Source organism: Carassius auratus, chromosome 30 (assembly GCF_003368295.1).
Source record: "Carassius auratus strain Wakin chromosome 30, ASM336829v1, whole genome shotgun sequence".
Classification (NCBI taxonomy): Eukaryota; Metazoa; Chordata; class Actinopteri; order Cypriniformes; family Cyprinidae; genus Carassius; species Carassius auratus.
The window spans coordinates 19,885,125-19,905,089 of NC_039272.1; the positions used below are offsets into that span (position 1 = coordinate 19,885,125).

The window sequence follows — 19,965 nt, forward strand, 5'->3', positions numbered from 1 at the left end:
TAATGACATTGTGAGAGTTCTCCCTGTCACCATCTTTAACCATAGGAAAAACATAATACTGACTACATCAGACTTCCTGCTTCCACTCAATTTCAGTTCCCTTCTGTCTACGAAGTAAAGTGAAGTTGCAGAGTTTCGGTATTACCAGGCTAATAAAAATGGACTTTCTTTGAATGAGCACACATATATCCTTCAGGTCATTGTGTATGTTGTTTCCGTTCTTGTATATTGTCTTTTGTATTGTATACTGTTTTATGCATGCTTATGATAGGACCACTCATTTAATCTTACCTGTACCATGTTTAGGATCTATGAATTTTTATTCTGATGATCTAAACGAGATTGTATATTATATGTTGGTAGGCAATATATTAGTGTTCAAAAAATCTTTAGTAGTTTTGCATCAACAATTTGAATTACATGTGCAAAATACCATGCTCTGAGACAGAGTCGTAAACCTCCAAAAGTTCAAGACACCATTGGCTCTTTGAAATCCAAGAGGAGTGACCTCGACAGAAGATAAAGGCCTTAGATCAGTTACCCGCCTTGAGTCTGTGGTTCTGTTAGATTCTGAGAAGATGCTCAGCTAGTCTTCTAAGGACACTCTAAGTTTATGCCAGGCTTCGGCCTTGACTTTCCATTCACCAAGGATCCTAGGTCTTCAGCTGATGTTTCTCTTAGCTCTTTTGCACTTTCCACTAGGAAGAAATTCCCAATCACCATCAAGTCAGAACATCTTTGGAATTCATCACTCTTCAAACCTGGAAGAATGTGATCGCAAGTCCAAAACCTTGAAACCACCAAGACTTTCATAATACAAAATAATAATAAAACAGTTTTACTTAAAGGGTTACTTCACCCCAAAATTTTAATTTTAACATTTATCACATACCCCCATATCAGGAGGCTTGTGAGCGTCAAATCCTTGTGGCACGGCTGACACAGAAGAGCATACGCTGCAGAGGAGACAAATTGTTGAATAAAGCGTTATTTTTGTTTTATTCACATACAAAAAGTATTCTCGTCATTTCATAACATTACAGTTGAACCACTGATGGAAGATGGACTATTCTGACGATGCTTGTCCTATTTTTCTGGACTTTGACAGTGTAATTTACTTTGTAAATATTTATGGGAGAGTTACAAGCCTCCTGGTTTTCATCCAAAATATCTTAAATTGTGTGCCAATGCATAATATGGCAGGCGCCATCTACACTACTGAGAGTGATGGTTAGATGTAAATATGTAACAAAATATACCGCTGTGCGAAAACAGCAGTTAAGTACCAGCTCTGCAAATTTCCGACATCATGTCGACATATGAGGTAATTAAAATTAGACTTTTATGATGTTTGATTATATCGTATATAAGGGGTGCCCAACCCTGCTCCTGGCGATCGACTGTCCTGCAAAGTTTGGCTCCAACCCTAATCAAACACACCTGCCTTTAATTTTTAAGAGCCTGAAGACCTTAACTAGTTGCTTAAGGTGTGTTTGATTAGGATTGGAACTAAAGTTTGCAAGACAGTCGAGCGCCAGGAGCAGGGTTGGGCATCCCTGATATATAGATCTGGCTATGTGAGATTTTAGTTTCAATGAATCCCTTTTTTTTTTACATGACATATTGAACTTACAATACAAAGTAGCTCTTTCAGCACTAACAATTAATACATAAAAGTCTTACACATACAGCCTTTAAATTGTTAAATGTTTTTTTTTTTCGTCATATTTAGTGGTTTTAATTTAGCTGTTTTTCTTATAGGTTTATTAATAAAGCAAATATGTCCAGTTATCTTTGGGATCACTGATTTACAATTAACATTGTCTAAACAAGATTTCTTAATATACTTTTTTTTTTTTTAATGAATTGTTATTCTTTTTTCTTTTCTTTTACTTTTTTTTGCAATAATTCTTATTAGTCTTTGTGGTGTTGAAGATGATTGTAGCCTATATTTAACTATTATATTTACTACTGTTTAAAATTATAGGCTACTATATTTAACTGTTATATTACACGTAAACAAACAGTTTATCCAAATAGCATCACACAGCATACTGCATGTGTAGCAGAGCCAAAAGGAGCTGATTTTGAAGCTCCTTTCTTCTCTCTTTCATTCTCACACACACTCTCACACATACACACACACACACACACACACACACACACACTGTTGGTTGTGGTGATGCTGTGTGGAAGCGGTATGGTCCTGCAGTGCTGCAGTCTGACGGCGTGGTTGAAGTGTCATTATGATGAATGGCAAGATCAGTATGAATCATAACGCCTGCCTGTGATGCTGTTAGGTCGCTAAGAGCAAAAATGTGTGTGTATGTGTGAGGCTCATAAGCAATAAGAAATGCAAAACAACATTTATGTAATGCACTGACACAGATTATAGCCCAGAAAACAACTCTATGGGTGTTAAGACTAGGTTGAATAAATTTGGGCAATAGCAGAAGAGAATGTAAATGATTAAAGTTTTTAGATATATTTTAGATTCATTGCACACCAACTAAAATATTTCAGGTCTTTTATTGTTTTAATACTGATGATTTTGGCATACAGCTCTTGAAAACCCAAAATTCCTATCTCAAAAAATTAGCATATCATGAAAAGGTTCCCTAAACAAGCTATTAACCTAATCATCTGAATCAACTAATTAACTCTAAAATCCTGCAAAAGATTCCTGAGGCTTTTAAAAACTCCCAGCCTGGTTCATTACTCAAAACCGCAATCATGGGTAAGACTGCCGACCTGACTGCTGTCCAGAAGGCCATCATTGACACCCTCAAGCGAGAGGGTAAGACACAGAAAGAAATTTCTGAACGAATAGGCTGTTCCCAGAGTGCTGTATCAAGGCACCTCAGTGGGAAGTCTGTGGGAAGGAAAAAGTGTGGCAAAAAACGTTGCACAACGAGAAGAGGTGACCGGACCCTGAGGAAGATTGTGGAGAAGGACCGATTCCAGACCTTGGGGGACCTGCGAAGCAGTGGACTGAGTCTGGAGTAGAAACATCCAGAGCCACCGTGCACAGGCGTGTGCAGGAAATGGGCTACAGGTGCCGCACTCCCCAGGTCAAGCCACTTTTGAACCAGAAACAGCAGCAGAAGCGCCTGACCTGGGATACAGAGAAGCAGCACTGGACTTTTGGACAAATTTTGCATGTCATTCGGAAATCAAGGTGCCAGAGTCTGGAGGAAGACTGGGGAGAAGGGAATGCCAAAATACCTGAAGTCCAGTGTCAAGTACCCACAGTCAGTGATGGTCTGGGGTGCCATGTCAGCTGCTGGTGTTGGTCCACTGTGTTTTATCAAGGGCAGGGTCAAATCAGCTAGCTATCAGGAGATTTTGGAGCACTTCATGCTTCCATCTGCTGAAAAGCTTTATGGAGATGAAGATTTTGTTTTTCAGCACGATCTGGCACCTGCTCACAGTGCCAAAACCACTGGTAAATGGTTTATTGACCATGGTATTACTGTGCTCAATTGGCCTGACAACTCCTCTCCTGACCTGAACCCCATAGAGAATCTGTGGGATATTGTGAAGAGAAAGTTGAGAGACGCAAGACCCAACACTCTGGATGAGCTTAAGGCCTCCATAACACCTCAGCAGTGCCACAGGCTGATTGCCTCCATGCCACGCCGCATTGAAGTAGTCATTTCTGCAAAAGGATTCCCGACCAAGTATTGAGTGCATAACTGAACAGAATTATTTGAAGGTTGACTTTTTTTGTATTAAAAACACTTTTCTTTTATTGGTCGGATGAAATATGCTAATTTTTTGAGACAGGCATTTTGGGTTTTCATGAGTTGTTTGCCAGAATCATCAGTATTAAAACAATAAAAGACCTGAAATATTTCAGTTGGTGTGCAATGAATCTAAAATATATGAAAGTTTAATTTTTATCATTACATTATGGAAAATAATGAACTTTTATCACAATATGCTAATTTTTTTAGAAGGACCTGTATCTTTGTACTGTTGAGCTGATGTGGTTACCTGGTTGCCTTGGATACCTCTTGCAGCCGTACCTCAATTGTCCTGTTCTTCATCCCTTACCTCTCACACACTCGTATATCTGATGAATCCCAGTCTTAGCTATTTTACAGCTTATTTCTTGTTGACACATTTTATGCTAACATTGAATAAATCTGCAGAAAGATATTAAAAAATAAATTATCTAATTTTGCAGTGTTAGGATATAAGAATAAATTATATAAAAAAATTGTAAAGGGATGACATTGTATAAGATTTTATGTAATAAAAAAAAAAACATTAAATGTGTATTATTATTATCGTTATTAACATTTCCTCAACCATTTTCACCAAATCTTTAAAATAATAATGAAGAGAGATCCATAAGGTAAGAATTTAAAGTGATCGCTTCTCGACCGCCTCAGCAGTTGCCATGGCAGTGAGACTGCTGTAAATTGCATTCTGTGTGGATGTTCATACGTGGTATGTTTCCTTGATTATGCCTGTAAACAATGAATCAAAAGATGCCATTCTAGACCTCAGTGCTACAGCCTACGTTAAAGATCAATATCCAACAGCAATGTCATCCTGTAGCCCAAGACTGTTCACCCACTGAAGCTAAAGCCTGGTCAGTACCTGGATGGGAGACCTCCCGGGAAAACTAGGTTGCTGCTGGAAGAGATGCTAGTGAGGCCAGCAGGGGTGTTCAGCCATCCCAGCGGGTCCCAGCACCCCAGTGTAGTGATGGGGACATTATACTTTCAACAAGCACCTTCCTTCAGATGAGACATTAAACAAGGTCCTGACTCTCTGTGGTCATTAGAAAATCCCATGATCTCTTTCGAAAAGAGTAGAGGTGTGACCTCAGCATCCTAGCTAAATTTGCCAATTGGCCTCTGATCATCTTGGCCTCCTAAAAAACCCCATATCTGCTGATTGGCTTTATCACTCCCCAACAAGCTGGTGTGGAGGAGTTACCCCCTTTTACAATGTAAAGCCTTTTGAGTGCCTAGAAAAGCACTATGTAATGTAACAAATTATTATTACTATAAATGTGTGTTGTGTGCCTGCTATACACACACACACACACACTCAGAGACACATACATATTTGGGTTGCACTTTATTTTACATTACGTTTACTAACATGTACTTATAGTGTACTTACAGTGTATTTATCTAAGAAAGTTCTGGTAACACAAGGTAACTTCATGGGGTAGGATTAGGTTTAGGGGTAGGTACAGGGTTAGTACCTAGTTATTACATAGTTATTGTAATTACTATAATAAGTACATAGTATGTACATGAGGAACAGGACTGTAAAATAAAGTGCTACCCATATTTGATACGTTGAAGACACACCTCAGATACTACTGATTGTTCTTATTGCTACTTTGAAATTGTACCTTGCCAAGCTATATGCCTATACTTATTCGTAGTGATAAAAGATTTAGCTACACTACAAGCTACAAACAAAAAAAACTGCATTTGAGCATACTTTTTAAATAAATAATAAAACGATCTAATGATATTTTAAATAGTTCATACTGAAAAGAATTTCTGGCACAAAAAGACTAAACGCATGAACAATAGAGTGATACAACAAAAACATCCTTAAGGCTAACTGAGGTGAAAACAGTAAACAATACAGGGATTTGAATCAGGGAAATATTTTTATTCTCTAATGCATCGGACTTTGAGGGAACACACCATTAAGATTGAACCGATTCACTATAATTTCAGAATTTTCAAACGAACCTATAATAAAATTACTGTTTAGGATTGAATAGAATTCACTAATTTGGAATTCCCAATGATACTTACGGAAAATAGGATTATTAAGGATGAACGATTAACTTTCCAGTGCTTAATGACAGACAGAAAAGGACTGTTAAAGTGAAAGCATTTGACCATACCCTCAGCTCTGACATTATTAAAACACGGCAGCTACAAATGATGTTAGTTAATTGCTCCCCAAATGCTAGGCTATATAGTTGTACAGTGTATCAATTAAAGACTAGGTTTTGTAACAAATGTTTTTTTTTTACTGTTCATTTGTCCTCTGACTGTAATTTTTTTTTACTTTTAATAATAATAATTATAATTTATTGGTACCCTAGCCAATTATTCTAGAGAAATAAAACTAATTTATAGGCCCTGAGTACCAACTCTGTGAGTAATAAAATCAGTTGTTTTCTGTTGGTGTTTAGTAGCAGCACATTTCATTATACCAGACCCAAGGGCTAATTTTCTCTACACAAGGCTCATGACAACTTATTAAATTCAATGTTTGATGAAAATAAAAGATCAAAGGGAGGTTATTTTACCATGAAGATATCTAGTTTCCAGTCCTTTGTAACTTCAGAATTCAGATTTTGATCATTATGACCTTTGCATTTGGATACTTTCGGTCTCATAGCAGCATGTGTTTTAAGAAATTCATGTAAAAATGTCCAATAATGCAAGAAAATATCCACAAAGCAGACAAAAGGAATGTAACAGGTCGGTAGTCTAATGTCAGGGTGTGAGGTCTCAAACTTGCATATGCCGATGTGTTATTTTACCATGTAATACAGGTCAGAGTGACTTCACAGGTCCCACAGGAGACAAGTACATATTTCCTTTGCACACAACACCTCATTAAAAGCGTGTCTTACTCACCCGATAAATCAGGCATCTGCTGTGACAGAAAAAGGGCCTACTAGAGAGTGTAATGTTTCACGGACATGAATTTTTAAACTTGTTGATATTTCAGCACCTGTTGTATTGGAACATGGTTGATTGGTTATGTGTCAAGATGCTTATGTTTTTTTTTTTTTTAAGATCCAAATTATTTTCATTCTGCATATGTACGCATGTTGTGAGTTTGCTTGTTTGTTTTTAATTCTGCGTATCTGTGTTAAGATTTTTATTTATTTATTTATTTTTTTTGATTTTGGAAATCGGAATCAGCAGCAAAAAATCATTATATATGTTGATTCCAAAACAATTTCTTATTCAGTATTTTTATGCCTCTCTATATCAATCTCTTTTACAGTGCACAAATATTGTTGCAAATTCTAAACAAAATGATTTGAAAATGCATGTTCAACCCTCCAAAGCTCTGAAAGGTAATGCCTTTTAAGCAAAAAGGGATTTGCATGTCCTCGCATTCATTCAGTGTGCTGTCTGCACTGTAGCAGCTTTTAAATTCACTACTGTCTTACATTTTATATGCTTACACAGAGGGTCCAGTATGTTGGCAGTACTGCATACATTTATAGATAAGACATGATTACGTGAAAGTGACATGACATACAGCCAAGTATGTAGAATTTGTGCTCTGCATTTAACCCATCCAAAGTGCACACAGGCAAATCGTGAACACACACCCAGAGCAGTGGGCAGCAGATGGGGGTTCAGTGCCCTGCTCAAGGGCACCTAAGTCATGGTATTGCCGGCCCGAGACTCAAACCCACAACCCTAGGAGTCAAACTCTCTAACCACTAGGTCACGACTTCCCTGTAGCAGTACAAAACATTAAGGCAATACTGAACATGTCACGAGTTCATGACACTACTTCATTAGTAGTGGATATTATCAAGTGACTTGTACAATGCTGCAGCAATTTCAGTGCAACATCTTCAAATTTCAAAATCTCTTTATTAATATGGATATTTGTGATTATTTATGCAACACCAGTTAAACATTTAAAACACAGTGCATAAGATCTCATTAATAACAGATAATGAATGAATAATAAGAACATTACACAATGGTCCAGTTTCCTCTGGACTGTTTAGCTGTAACTGTGATTTTTAGTTACAAATGTGATGCTGTGTCACCTTCATCTGCATTCAAGGTCATCAGAAATGCAGACCGTTTGTGCGCAATACAATCCAGTCTTCCCCTTTTGAAATGGCAGAACTGTGTCTCGTCTAATCATAGGAGAAGGATGTACTGAAGTAATCTGTGAGATTACTGTATAGAGGTGTCTGGTTTTCAAAGATAGTTGTAGGGGAGGATCTCATCATTAAATCATGTTGTCAAGGCGACAAGTTTGTGTGGAGCATGGCTTTGAGGAGAGTGTCAGAACACAGGCGTATTCCTGTCACGATCTCATCACTATTTCTGCGTAACCCTGGCAACCCAAACTCCCCCAAAAACCGCAACACTACTACCAGGTAAATACATATTACCCCACTCACTCTAGCTGCTTTTTCAGAATGATTCACAGCATTTCTAATGATGCATGAAGCACTGAGCAGCATATCTGGCAACCCCGTCAGCTAAAACATTAAATCACTGTGTTTTTTTGCAGGAGTATGCATGAAATATACATTTGAAACGTGTACGTTGTTTATTATGCTACACATTTATATGTTGTGCTTCACAGTTGTTGGTCTTGCTCAGTTTATGCAACACACACTGCAGTGGCCAGTATCAACATTTACATGCTTTGCTGTTTCTTTCTCTGCTTCCAGTGGTCAAGAGCGACAGGCATATGCAGTCATGCACTGTGCTCCTGGGTTGATGTGGTTAGCATTATCACACTTGATCAATAACTATTAATGAAGGAAACCATGGCTGATTCAAGACGTGGCTCTTGCTCTGCGTTGCCATGGAAACCAGAGCTGCAGAGCTGCAGGCTCGAATTGGGAGTTGATTTGAAAAGAAGAGATCGAGAAGGAGGGGGTCTTTCAGCTGGAACTGGGGAGAAAGGTAGTCCATATAGTTAGAACCCATAAACACAGGTAACCTATTTTATAACCTACTTTACTTAAATGCAAAACATATAATAGTATAAATAAATGTATTTGATTAAGTAAATAAATTTTGTCTTAAGTCTTTTGGAGGCGTTCGTGTAGCTACTCCCTGCACGCCATGGTCTGCTGTTGATCCAAATTATGCTACATGCGTAACGTTACAATCTTGACGATTCATGTTGATGGTCACAGCGCCCTCTGTTAATGTGCGCTTCCGCTCCAAACCTGTAGAGGGCGACGGTGAGTCACACTTATCACTACTAGAGTACACGAGGAAACCACTCACGTCGATGAACAATCCCGCTCATTCAGCAACAGTTCAGTGATTTAAAACTTAGATGCTACTGTAAATATTAACGAAGCACTTTTTAAACTAAGGTTTAGTCATAGAATGCTTGCTTAGAGACTCGCGTGTGTCATGACAGTTTCTTGCATTGCCGATAAATCTGTAATGGTTAAATATTGACGTGATGACAGCGACGGCAAATCCGTGTAACATTTCTGCTGACCTGGAAAAGTTCATTGTGACGGAGGTAAGAGATTTGACATTTTTTATTTTGAAATGAACGGATGTTATTGTTTTTAATCACGTGATTTATATTTAGGCTCCTCCAACTGTTTATTATGTTCCAAATTTTATAACGGAGGCTGAGGAGGAGTGTCTGTTGCAGCAGGTAGGACTTTTAAATGGCCCGATTTTCCTGTAATGCTGCAATCTGCACCTATATAACATATCAGTAGTGCTTTATACACTGGTCTGTGTCTCTTTTGCAAGGTATACAGAGCTCCCAAGCCCAAGTGGACCCAGTTGTCAGGGAGGAGGCTACAGAACTGGGGTCAGTAACAAACGCAATTAATCAATGCAAATACTTACTTAACCATGTGAAGTCTGAAATAGTCAACCCCCCCCCCCCCTTTTTTTTTTCCAATAGAACAATTTATTATTTATCACTGGAACTTTTATTTCAGTGATAATAAGAATAAAGTTTAAAGGGATAGTTCACCTAAAAATTACAACTTTGTCATTGATTTCTCCCCATCATGTCTTTCCAAACCCGTATACAAGACCTTCGTTTATCTTTGGAACACAAATTAAGCTATTTTGGATGAAATCCAAGAGCTTTCTGGCCCTACATAGACAGCAACAGATCTCACTTACACAAGGCCCAGAAATGTAGTAAGGAGGACATCTTTAAAATTCTTCATGTGGCATCAGTGGTTCAACCTTTATTTCACAAAGCTACGAGAATACTTTTTGTTGTCAAAAGTGAATTTTATTTTTTATTTATTTTTTGTCTGTGTGTTCTGCAAGTGAACTTCGCTTTATTGTGCCATCCCGAAGAGGCAAAAAATCACTTAAAAGGACTTTTGAATTAAATGTTCCCTTCTGGTGGAATTACCTGCCCAACTCGATGAGAGCAGCTGAGTCCTCAGCCATCTTCAAAAATATGATAAACACATATCTCTTACATCTTTATTTTGACCCTCTAACTCTAGCACTCTCTGACCTTATTCTGTATTTTAATTTTTGGGTGAACAATCCCTTTAATGTTTTGTATCATATTTGATGTGTCATGCTTTTACGGCCTATACAGTAACTTCAAAAAAAAATTTGTTCAGAGACTCAAACTGAGCAAAAATCTTAATATGTCTTAGTAGTATGACTTAAAATATTTTCATTTTAGAATATTACGAACGATATAAAAGTTATGCTTATGTTTTTTTTTATTTTATAAAAATGATCAAAGTTTTCTCAGCAAAAAGATGTGTACCACAACCTGAAGATGGATATTTTTAGAATTCATATATATATATATATATATATATTATAATCTATCAAATATGACACCGTATGCTATATTATAGGGTTAATCCCTAGTGTCTGATTTACTTTATCTTTTTCTGTTTGATGGTATAAAAAATGTTAGCCTGTTCATGTACTGGAAATATTTCTTCACAAATTATTTGTTAGAAGCTGTGGCCTGTGTACTTGTAACTCTTTAATTCTTGACATAGATTCAGTACTTCTCACTTTAACAAGATTTCAGGGTAAGTAGCTGAGCTGAAGGGGATATATAACGGGATCATCGGATGCAAAATGCACTTTTTTTTTTTACTTTGAACATAAATGTGTGTTGGAAGTATTTTTACACATACACCCTATAATGATAAAAATCCACCGACTGCTTTTTTAAAAATCCCTATTTTAAAATCCCCTTTCTGAAATCAGGTTCTTGTCAGAATTCTGCACAGGCCCCTCCTACAATAGTTGATTGACAAGGCTGTCTTACCATACACCTGCCCTGAGTGTGAGCTGTCCATCATTGTGTCGACTCATTAGAAGAAGACAAGAATGTCTCAGATTTAGTGATTGAGGTGTTCTGTTGCTGGATGTTATAACGAACATAGCAGTCATCATTTACTCGCAACATCTAAACTGATGAAGTCACAGAGGATTAACGTTACTTTTGCTTTAGCATTTAAAACAATATGGACTAGAACTGCATGCTGAAAACAGAGCTGATTTTCACAGGGTAAAATGGGTGTTTTTTTGTTTTTTTTACACTGCCATTGAGAAATTGTAATCAAAGTATGTAATAGACTTTTTATTAAGGTCCTAAAGAATCATATCACTTTGTGGAAAACGGGCATCCGATGACCCCTTTAAAAAACAAAGAAACAAAACAAAATAAATTGATTGATTGGTTGATTTTTCCCAGGTGGATTGCCAAATCCCAAAGGAATGCTTGCTGAGAAACTCCCTGATTGGCTTCTAAAGTACACAGAGAAAATATCGTCTCTTGGAGCTTTTGCTGGAAAGACAGCTAATCATGTGCTTGTAAATGAATACAGGCCAGGGGAGGGAATTATGGTAAAGAGAGTGCATTACCTTTTAAATTCCAACACACCTATTTTCATTTTAACCTTCGTTCCGCCTTCCTCAGCCTCATGAGGATGGACCACTGTACCACCCCACTGTAACAACTATCAGTCTGGGTTCTCATACACTTCTGGATTTCTACAAGCCTATTTGTCAGACTCAGGTAGCAGCAGACAAGCTCAGGTAAACAATTAAACTATCAAACACAAGCGCACCAGTCTCTTACGTTCTCCTCTTCTCTCTGTAGTCTGAAATTCCTCAAACAGAAGAAAGTCGCTACATGCTATCACTGTTGGTACAACAAAGAAGTCTGCTGATTCTCCAGGATGACATGTACAAGCTTTATCTGCACGGTATTCAGGGAGTTTGTGAGGATATTTTGTCAGATCATGTGGTGAACCTCTCATCAACAGGGGCTCAGCTGGGGGACACGCTGACCCGTAGCACCAGAGTCTCTCTTACCATTCGCAACGTTCCCAAAGTCATCCGGGCCAGTTTGTTGCTTGGCAAGAAGTAATACATTCAGAGACTTGCCTGAACTTTGAACCAGACAAACAAGTTATACATGTTTACACCCTCAAAGCAAAGTGTGAAAATGCAATACACAAAGTGACTACAATATATTATTGTACATGCAGAGCATTAGTGTCTGTAAGGATATTTTACTATAGATACCTTACTGGGTGGCATGTATGTGACAGCCTTTGAAATATTTGTCCTCTCTAAGCTAAGTCTATACAGGGTTGTCTAATCTTTTACAGATGGATCTACATTGACCATTTTTAGCTTAAAGGTAATAAATGGATGTTTTGCAACATGAATAAATTGCTGTATTTATGTACTGTTGTTGACTTTATTTATTTTTTACACACTTGTATAATTCTGTACCAGTCTGACATGCAAAATAGAACTCGTCGCTCAGGTTTTAATAAGTCTTCCCCTCCTTAAATTCATGGAAATATGGTCGTTCTTATGGGTGTTGGTGGTTTCACTCTGGCTTTACGCCGTTTGCGTATCCTGTCAGATGTGTACTGCCACTGCCGTGTGACAGACGACAGTTTACATTACCTTCAGCTGCTAACTGGTGAGTTTAATCTTTTGTACGCCCTTAACAGCAAGATAACAAATATATTAACACGTGTAGTAGCAAAAAATATTGTCAGGTAAATTCATGTTACTTACTACTTTTCCTTGTTTAATGCGGAGTCATGATTGAGAACGTTAGCTGGTTTAGCGTGTTAGCATTTTAACTCCCATCCAAATTTAGTTGAGTATCTAATAATACGTTCATACTTGATTGCTCAGATTATTAGTTAAATGCCAACCATTTTTAAAAGGACTTACAAATGCTGTTTTCTGGACAAGATTTCTGCCTACAAAACAGATATTCGGCAAGAAAATTACGCCGTGTACAGTTCGTATTTAAAGCGATCTGAAAAGTTGAAAACGCCCCTAAATTACCCCTACACCCTTCAATCTGCTGCAAACGGTTATCTAAGAGTAATTTAATGCCAGTTTATACGTTCTTCGCGTTGAAATTGAGGTTTTTCTTCATCTGCGGTCTGGGTGGTGGATGGACGGGGGACAGACATATTTGTAATAGGTGTGTCCGCATTGAGTCAACACTGAGATGATTAACATTGGCAACCCCCAGTGTGCTCACTTTTTTGTATTAAACGTTTCAACAATTATGTATTAACTGATTTAAGGTTGGTTTGGTGCAGTTAGTTACAATATATGTACATACATAAACACACACACACACACACACATCTTGATACACTCTTCTTCCACTCTGTTTCATAGTTTGGTAGCTGTAATGGGGTTCTTAGACATAACTTTGTTGCTAAAATCAACACTATGGGCTCGCCATTTTATTTCTTAGTTTCAAGGAACTGCTTTACCAATTTTGTAGTGTAACAGGGAAAATTGCAGGCTGATTGGGAGATGATTGCAGAATAGAAACTGCAGGTTACCACAGGAGGTTCTGATAAAACATTTGCATTCACACTGCCATTCATCTGTATGAGAAAACATTCCCCAAAGCATGATACTTCCTCCTCCACCTTTCACTGATATCGACTCCGAATATAATGCATCCCATCTGCCCCAAATAAATGAAATCTGCTCTCATCACTAAAGTGAACCTTGGACCAGTCGTCCTTTATCCACACAACATGCTCCTCAGCAAAAGTGATCTTAGTATTTTGATTCTTTCTGCTGATGAGTGGCTTTGTCGCTGCAGAGTGCACTTTTAGTCTGACTCTGCATTATCCTGTCTTCTCATGCATTTGTCTTATGTGGACGACCAGCCTATTTGGGAGACTTTAATTAGTAATGTAAATGTAAAGTTATAAAATTCAAGAAATCAAAGACTTGGAAGACTAGCTTCTATTGCAATGTCCGAAAGAGTCACCCCTTTAGCCTTCATCTGGACAGCCTTATGTCACAGGGTTTCAGTCACCTTAGAGCAGCCCACAATCTTGCAATAGGGGTTGTCAGATAAATAGGGGTTGTCATGTAATTGAAGAAATTAGGACCAGGGACCAGATTAACACCAATAACTTTGAGGTATCTGTAATTGTTCTCGAGTTCTATATATATATCTTACATAGGTTTTCTATACTGTACTTTACAATATGCCTAAGAAAAAAAATATCCTCCTTTTAGCATGACTTCTGATAGGACTTAGCAGTGACCTTGAAATTTAGAAAACTGTAGGTAGGTCTGATTTAGATTTCCACTGTATGTGTGTTGTATAACAATTCTTTCTCTCTTTTTCCTTTAGAGTGACTGAACCATTTGTGCCACAAAATGTTTCTAGCCAAGAAACTTCTTGGAGGCATTATTGATGTGGTCAGGTGAGGCAATATTTCACTACAGACTCTTTCTCTTCCTTCTTCAGTACATAAAACAGTTTATATTATACTGCCATTTAATTTATTTAGTGTTAGGGCTGTGCAATTAATCATATGCGATTGTCTAGCACATCTCGTCAGTAAAGCCGGTTCCGTGATTGGTAGTAAATCGCCATCACCTGCTTTCAGGTGGAGTGGCATTTACTACACAGAGCCATATATCACATTCATAATTGCAGATGAATAACATCTGATTATGAACGCGATATTGCATAGCTTGTCAGTGAACTACAGCTTTGTGTATTGAATGCCGCTCCATCTGAAAGCAGGTGATGGCGATTTACTACCAATCACGGAACCAGCTTTATGTACTTATACAGCTGTGACTTCTTGTGTATGTGAAATTAATATGAAAGCATAACTATGCCTTCTTATCTTGTTCCCACAGCAATATTGACCCTGGCCAGTTTGTGCCTTCAGATCCTGTGAGTAACAGTGTAGTATTATACATAAGTGTGTCTGATGCTTGTTGTCAGTCATAACTGACCCATTTCAAAAAAGCTCCAATGTTTACATTCAGTATAATTGTGAGATAAATATGTATTATTGCTGCAGAATTACATAATTTCTTTGAATTCTTTGAAAATTCAATAATTAATGGATATAAATATATGTCCCACAGTTGCCACTCCGTAATCATTTGTGATATTTATTTACTCAGTCAAAATTTGATCAATAAAATTTTTTATAAATTAATTTTAAAAAATCTATAAATCAATCAAACTATCAGTTATCAGCAAGTAAATATATAATAAATCAAAATAATCAATAAATAAATTATCAGTTTTTTAATAAAAAAGAAATGTAAATAATTTAAAATACATTTTATATTAAAACATATTATTATTAGATATACAAGTTTACCAATAACTGATAAAGAAATATTGATTAAACAATTAAATTGTTTGTTGATAAACCGATAATAGGGCAATAGATATGCACATGCATATTGCTCAGTCTCTGTTGATTTATTATTAACCGATTGATCCATTTCTTGAAAGATTATTGAGTGTCACATATTTGACCCTTATAGTGATAGAAGTGCATGTTCTTGCTAAAAACTGAGTTAGAGAAACACCATGTAGAGTTATCTAGTTTAATGCCTTTTTGATGTTTCAATAAATAAAGCAAACTGCTTAACATTCATGGAAGTAATGTCTGTATCTTAAAGATGCTGTAGAGTAACACACATTGGTCCATTATGTCATCTAGAGAGACATTGGATTACTTAGTCAAAATATGAGAGATCAAGAGTTCTTTCAACATTACGAATATTTGCATTAGGGTTGTGGTTATACAGTCAGTGGATTTTTTATGTGTGGAGAGATGCTGATAATATTGCCATCCCTCCCCAGCCCCCACCCCGCAGACCACTGGCTTATGCTGAGGCCAATGAGTCTGAAGAGGAGAAGCAGTTCCGCAGAGTGTTCCAGCAGCTCGCTGGAGATGTTAGTATTTGACAGACAATTATTTCTATAAACACCAGTACCTACATTAAACACTGGCAATCGCAAACATTTCCTTTGGTTTCAGGACATGGAAGTAAGTCCCACTGAACTGATGAATATCCTCAACAAAATCATTTCCAAACGTGAGTGGTTTATGTGTGTATGTGTGTGTAGCCTGTTGTTTGCTGCTATATGATGCTAACTCTCTCTGGCCTTTGTGTTGTTGCAGATGGTGATCTGAAGACAGATGGCTTTACCATCGAGTCATGTAGAAGTATGGTGGCTGTCATGGATGTATCCTGCCTCATTTGATCTGAACACAACAAAGACAGTGATTTTACTAGAAAATCTATTACAACAATTCTGGTGAATACTGATAAAGCAATAATTATTGTCATGGCGGATAACTTGTAAATGGCTGTATAATTTTAATAAAACTAAAGCATAAAATCAGTCATTTTAGATCAGAGGTGTCTAAAGGGCCAGCGTCCTAGAGGGGACTACCTGGAAGTTTCCATTCAGTTTGAAGACTGTTTTTAGATGCTACAAGTGAATTTAGGCAACACAATATTATAATGTAAGGTATGAAAGACAGATATTAAGTGACATCAAATGTAATATAAATTAACCAATGAATACCCATACCAATAGTCTTTGAAGCTGGTATTGCGATTGCTTGATGGAGTTTGATCTTGACACTGTGCCCCAGAGTGACAGCACGGGTAAACTGGGCTTCCATGAGTTTAAACACCTCTGGAACAACATCAAGAAATGGCAGGTGAGTAGAAGATGTAACACCACAGCTGGAAGATTTGCCTTTGTGTGATTTTCAAATAGAGTTTTGATTTACTAAGCTGTGTATTTGTTAGTTTCGGTGTTTTGGTTTGGTTCATATTGCTAATTAAAGAGTTAAATGTTTCGCTATGACTGTAAAACAGAAACTCTGTATTAAGACTAAATAGATGAAAGACTGAAACATTGAGACATTCGGATAACCCAGTTTACATAATTGAGTGTCTGTTTTATAGGGAGTTTATAAGAGTTATGACAGGGATCAATCAGGAACTATTGGAGCAGATGAGCTTCCAGCTGCCTTCAGAGCTGCAGGTAAACACCCATTGTGCATCACATTATCACCATCTGTACTGGGGACATTAATAAATCAAAAATACATTAAAAAGTTAATGTAGTCTTCATTGGATCAGTGTGTATATTAATAACATAAAGGTCTTAATAAGATAGCATGAGAATTTATTGGTAAAAATAAGATATTATGAAACGGAAAGTTCCGGTCCTTGATTCTGATTGGCTGAGCTGCGTTTGAAGCTGTTGTAAATTACACTGCAAACATACACCTTTGTTTACATTTGAACTTTATTCGTACTCAAAATAATTTTCTGCCTCTTGTAACTCTGACAGGTTTCCCTTTGAATGATCAGCTCTTTCAGATGATTATTCGCCGGTATAGCGATGAGAGTGGAAACATGGACTTTGACAATTACATTGGTTGCCTTGTGAGACTTGATGCCATGTGCCGTAAGTTGATTCTAGAATCAGGTCTTTTTTTATGTTTATAGTTCATAGTTTAATTAGTTTCTTTCTGGAGTACATAAAGTATAGTGAGCAAAGAAAAGGAAATAAGGGAGTAACAGGATCTGGAAATGTATGCATTGACTTGTCTTGTTTTCTTGAATCTAAAAGATGGCTTGTTTTGTAGCCACTTAATAAAATGACAGCTACTTGGTTAACTTCTTGTTCACTCTTAAGATATGCAGGCACTTTATATAAGTTTTGTGCTCTTTAGTCAGTGTCTGCTTTGAAACCATGCAGTAGTGTACAGCTCGAGTTGAATTATGACTCAGCTTGCAAACTCAAGCACTACAAATGTTTGTCCAACAAAATGCTTTCGAAAATCAGAATTCCCCCTCCCCCATTGCCACATGTCTCTGACTAGCAGTCGACCCTTTCCACAAGACTGATGGAATGACACGCTTAACAGTCATCAGTATCGTAAAGCCTTTAAAAGTTTTTAGTTTTTTTAAATATGTGCACATTTGTAACAACAAAACATAATAATGTAATGTAATAAAATAATTTGTATTATATCACCTTTGTATCAAAAAAAAAAAATAATAATAATTGAAAGGCCACAGGAGGGATGGTAAATGTGACGTGTTTTTTTTTCCTTTTATTGAAAGTCATGAAAACAGTGTCATTGAGTGTTTCTTTTGCTATTTGAGCAAATGGGAATGCAAAAAAAAAATGTTTTATTTTTTATAAATTATATAAGTTAACACAACTTCCGCTGCTGAGAAACCCGGAAATGTGAAAAAGGTCCATTGCAAGTATTAAAACTCTCTGGTGTAACTTAAAGGCTATAGGGATGTCAAAACAAGAAAGAAAATCGTGTTCGTTAATCAATTTTCATGCATTTTAAAGGGCAGCTGATGAGGATTTGAGGGTATTTTGTCAAATTTACTCAATTCAGTTACTTCTTGCTCCCCCTGCAGGCTTTGGGAAATTTCACATTTTGTTAATTCTTTGACTATGTTTATTAAGCCCCTTTCACACTGCATGTCGGACCCGGATAATTGCCGGAACATTGCTGGGTCGCCTTCTGTGTGAAAGCAAACATGTCCCGGGATTGATTCTGGGACTGATCCCGGGTCGGGGACCTAGTAACATTGCCGGGTTCAGTCCCGGAACGAGCGCTGTGTGAACGTAGTCGTAGTGATGACGCATGTTATCGCGCAACTCTTTTACCAGGTGTTTTGAAGGAAGATCAACATTCCTGATGAAAAAATATGTGCAAACTGTAATGAAGCAGAGACCAGTTAGTTACTCACTTTCCGCGCTGACGCCGAGACCGTTTGCCAGTTTCAGTGAAAGTATAATGTGTCTAATGTTTTCGACTCGTACATTACACGTCACGCCCTTTTGTCATGTGTCGTTACAGGATCTTTACGGGTTGTGTGTGAAAGCATGCACATATTCCGGGTAATCACTGGCAGTGTGAAAGTGCAAAATCTAGCGACCCGGGAACAGTTGCTGGGACACATTACCTGTGTATTTGCCGGAATCGCAGTGTGAAAGGGGCTTTAAAGAGTTTTATTAGGTCGAAAAACCCTGTAATTTTGGAATTAGGTGTTTTTCAGCATGGTTTAAATCAATTGTTGTTTTAGACTCTGGGATGTCTCTTTGGATCTGCAAGTTAAAGTGTGTTTGCGCAGTTTAAACTATCTTTAAATGCTTAGTGATTTTAATGGGATTTTAAACTATGTGTCAGTAAATGTATACAGAATAAATTAAATTATTTTATTAATGAAGCATTTAAACATATTGACTCGTGTCATATTTCGACACCAGGTGCCTTCAAGACTCTTGACAAAGACAATGATGGCACAATCAAGGTCAATGTTCAGGAGGTAAGAAAAAGTTGACATTCTCTTAAAATTAGTATCAAATTTACTGAGGATAAAATGTTCTGTTATATGTAATTATAAAATGAACTCTTGTCTCTTCACAGTGGTTGCAGCTGACAATGTACTCTTAAGCGATGTGAAGGCCTGCAGTCAGTTCATTGCTTATACGCAATAATTACTTTATGCTTTACACCGCTCTCGCTCTCTTGTTTCTCACACAGTATAGCACTAACTCCAGAGAAACACCAGCATGCAGCTGGTCAGCCACTGGGGTTTTGTGGGTCACTTATGCATTTTCTTCTCTTATGTTTTACTTTTAAATTTTTTTTAAGTGCGTTTAGCCCATTGGTAGCATTGTTCATCAGAAAACTAGCCAAAGAAAGAAAATTAACAAATATGCTCTAATGAAGAGTCTAGGCGCAGTTAAATATGCAAACCTGTATTACATACTCATGCCAGTTGGTGCCATTTGTGCATGAAGCCAATGGGGTAAAAAAATAAATGTCCATAAATTCATCATGGAAATCTGGTGTCAAATGCAATTTTATATTAAATAAAAAGTATAAAGTGATAAACTTGT

The 19,965-nt window shown here is 37.2% G+C and overlaps 2 protein-coding genes across 2 annotated transcripts; both read left to right on the top strand.

Moving 5' to 3' along the window:
• Nucleotides 1–7,990: 7,990 nt before the first annotated feature.
• alkbh6 (alkB homolog 6) lies at nucleotides 7,991–12,434 on the top strand. Its single transcript, XM_026211999.1, has 7 exons — nucleotides 7,991–8,134; nucleotides 8,435–9,249; nucleotides 9,322–9,390; nucleotides 9,492–9,552; nucleotides 11,437–11,588; nucleotides 11,662–11,760; nucleotides 11,845–12,434. The coding sequence occupies exons 2-7, from the start codon at nucleotides 9,187–9,189 to the stop codon at nucleotides 12,112–12,114; spliced, it is 714 nt and encodes a 237-aa protein (XP_026067784.1). The 5' UTR covers nucleotides 7,991–8,134; nucleotides 8,435–9,186; the 3' UTR covers nucleotides 12,115–12,434.
• A 121-nt stretch (nucleotides 12,435–12,555) lies between these two features.
• Nucleotides 12,556–19,956, top strand: capns1a (calpain, small subunit 1 a). The gene is made up of 11 exons (XM_026212000.1): nucleotides 12,556–12,681; nucleotides 14,386–14,458; nucleotides 14,904–14,940; nucleotides 15,871–15,963; nucleotides 16,049–16,106; nucleotides 16,193–16,257; nucleotides 16,673–16,741; nucleotides 16,992–17,070; nucleotides 17,383–17,499; nucleotides 19,330–19,388; nucleotides 19,490–19,956. The coding sequence occupies exons 2-11, from the start codon at nucleotides 14,412–14,414 to the stop codon at nucleotides 19,514–19,516; spliced, it is 651 nt and encodes a 216-aa protein (XP_026067785.1). The 5' UTR covers nucleotides 12,556–12,681; nucleotides 14,386–14,411; the 3' UTR covers nucleotides 19,517–19,956.
• Nucleotides 19,957–19,965: the final 9 nt, after the last annotated feature.